General features: G+C 70.0%; 1 protein-coding gene across 1 annotated transcript; it reads right to left on the bottom strand.

Moving 5' to 3' along the window:
* Nucleotides 1-23: 23 nt before the first annotated feature.
* LOC112968771 (UV excision repair protein RAD23 homolog A-like) lies at nt 24-1,481 on the bottom strand (the record flags this gene model as incomplete). Its single annotated transcript, XM_026071325.1, has 4 exons — nt 1,365-1,481; nt 1,155-1,230; nt 294-424; nt 24-195 (listed from the first exon to the last, which is right to left on the bottom strand). Coding segments are annotated over exons 1-4 (484 nt in total), but the record flags the coding sequence as incomplete, so codon positions are not given.
* Between the last annotated feature and the right edge of the window lie 6 nt (nt 1,482-1,487).

The raw sequence follows: 1,487 nt of genomic DNA on the forward strand, positions 1-1,487 counted from the left end.
CCAACCCCGCCCCCCCCAGGCACGCGTGGGCCCCCTTACCCTTTCTATGGCTTCTTTTTCCTGAGGCGTCACCTGGATGTAGTTCATCTGGGGCGACTCGTCACCGATGGCGCCCATCTCGCCCTCGAGGTCGCCCAGCTCGCCCAGCGGCTCGTTCAGCATCTGGATGAACTGCTCCTGGTGCTGGCTGATTTGCTGCGGCGGCAGGGTGGTGGGGGAAGGTGAGGCGAGGCGGGGGGGGTGGGGTGGCCCCCCTTCCCCCCCCCGGCGGGGCCCAGGCGTCCGGGGCCTACCTGGAGCAGCTGGGGGTTCTCCTGGCCCAGCTGCTGGAGCAGGGCGGGCAGCAGGGCCGGGTTCTGCTGGATCACCTGCCGCATGTTCTGGAACTGGGGCTGCTCCCGCAGGAACTCCAGCGGGTTCTCCCCTGCGGAGGGGGCGGGCTGTCACTGCGGGCCACGCCCAGGAGGRGGTGGGGCCTGACCAAGCCCCACCCTCGGGGGGAGGAGCCTGCTCAAGCCACACCTCTAGAGAACCTAGAGCCTGGCCAAGCCCCATGCCCAGCAGAAGGGCCCTGCTCAGACTCCACCCCCCATGGGAGGAGGAGCCTGTTTGAGCCCTGCCCACTGGGGGGAGGAGCCTGCTCGAGCTCTGCCCCCAGGAGGAGGAGCCTGCTCAAGCCACACCCCTTGGAGGAGGTACTTACCTCATAGATATACCTCTAAGCTAATGGAGCAGTGGAATCTTACCAAGCCACGCCCCCAAGCAACTGAATCCCGCTAAGCCACACCCACAAGGGGAGGGGCCCACAGGCCACACCCCCCACGGGGGAGGAGGAGCCTCTGCAAACCCCACCCTGCACAAGGCACTGTAAGAATCTCCCTCCCCCCAGCAGAGGTYCCTGGGGGAGGAGCTTGTCCAGGCCACACCCCCTGGTGAGAGGCCTCAAGCCACACCCTCAGGGGGAGGGGTCTGACCAAGCCCCACCCCTGGGGAGGAGCCAATCCAAGCCACACCCCCTGGGGGAGAGGAGCCCTAGCCAAGCCATATCCAACACAGGTGCCCCAAGCCCCTGCCCTGAGGGGAGGGGGTATGTGTGCAGCCCACAAGCCCCACCCACAGGAGGGCGGAGCCCCGCCCGGCCCCGCCCCACCGACCTTCAGGCGCCGGCTGCTCCGGGGGGTGGCTCTCCTGCACGGGCGCCCGCTCGGGCTCGGGGCTGCCGGGGATCCCCTGCAGGGCCGAGAGGGGTGTGAGGGGGGGGCCCCGGCGTCCAGGCGGCCCCTCCCCCGCGGCGGCAGGGCCCCGGCGTCCGGGCGGGTGTCCGTCCGGGTGTCCGTCCGGGCGGGCGGGCGTCCGGCGCTCACCGTCAGCAGGTACTCCACGGCGCGGTGCGGGTTGTTGTAGCTGGCGCGCAGGGCGGCCACCACCCGCTCGCGCTCGTAGCCCATCGACATGATCTCCGTCAGCATCGTCTCGTACTCCGAGCC

This window comes from Apteryx rowi, unplaced genomic scaffold (assembly GCF_003343035.1).
Source record: "Apteryx rowi isolate R43461 unplaced genomic scaffold, aptRow1 scaffold_3230, whole genome shotgun sequence".
NCBI classification, from domain to species: Eukaryota; Metazoa; Chordata; class Aves; order Apterygiformes; family Apterygidae; genus Apteryx; species Apteryx rowi.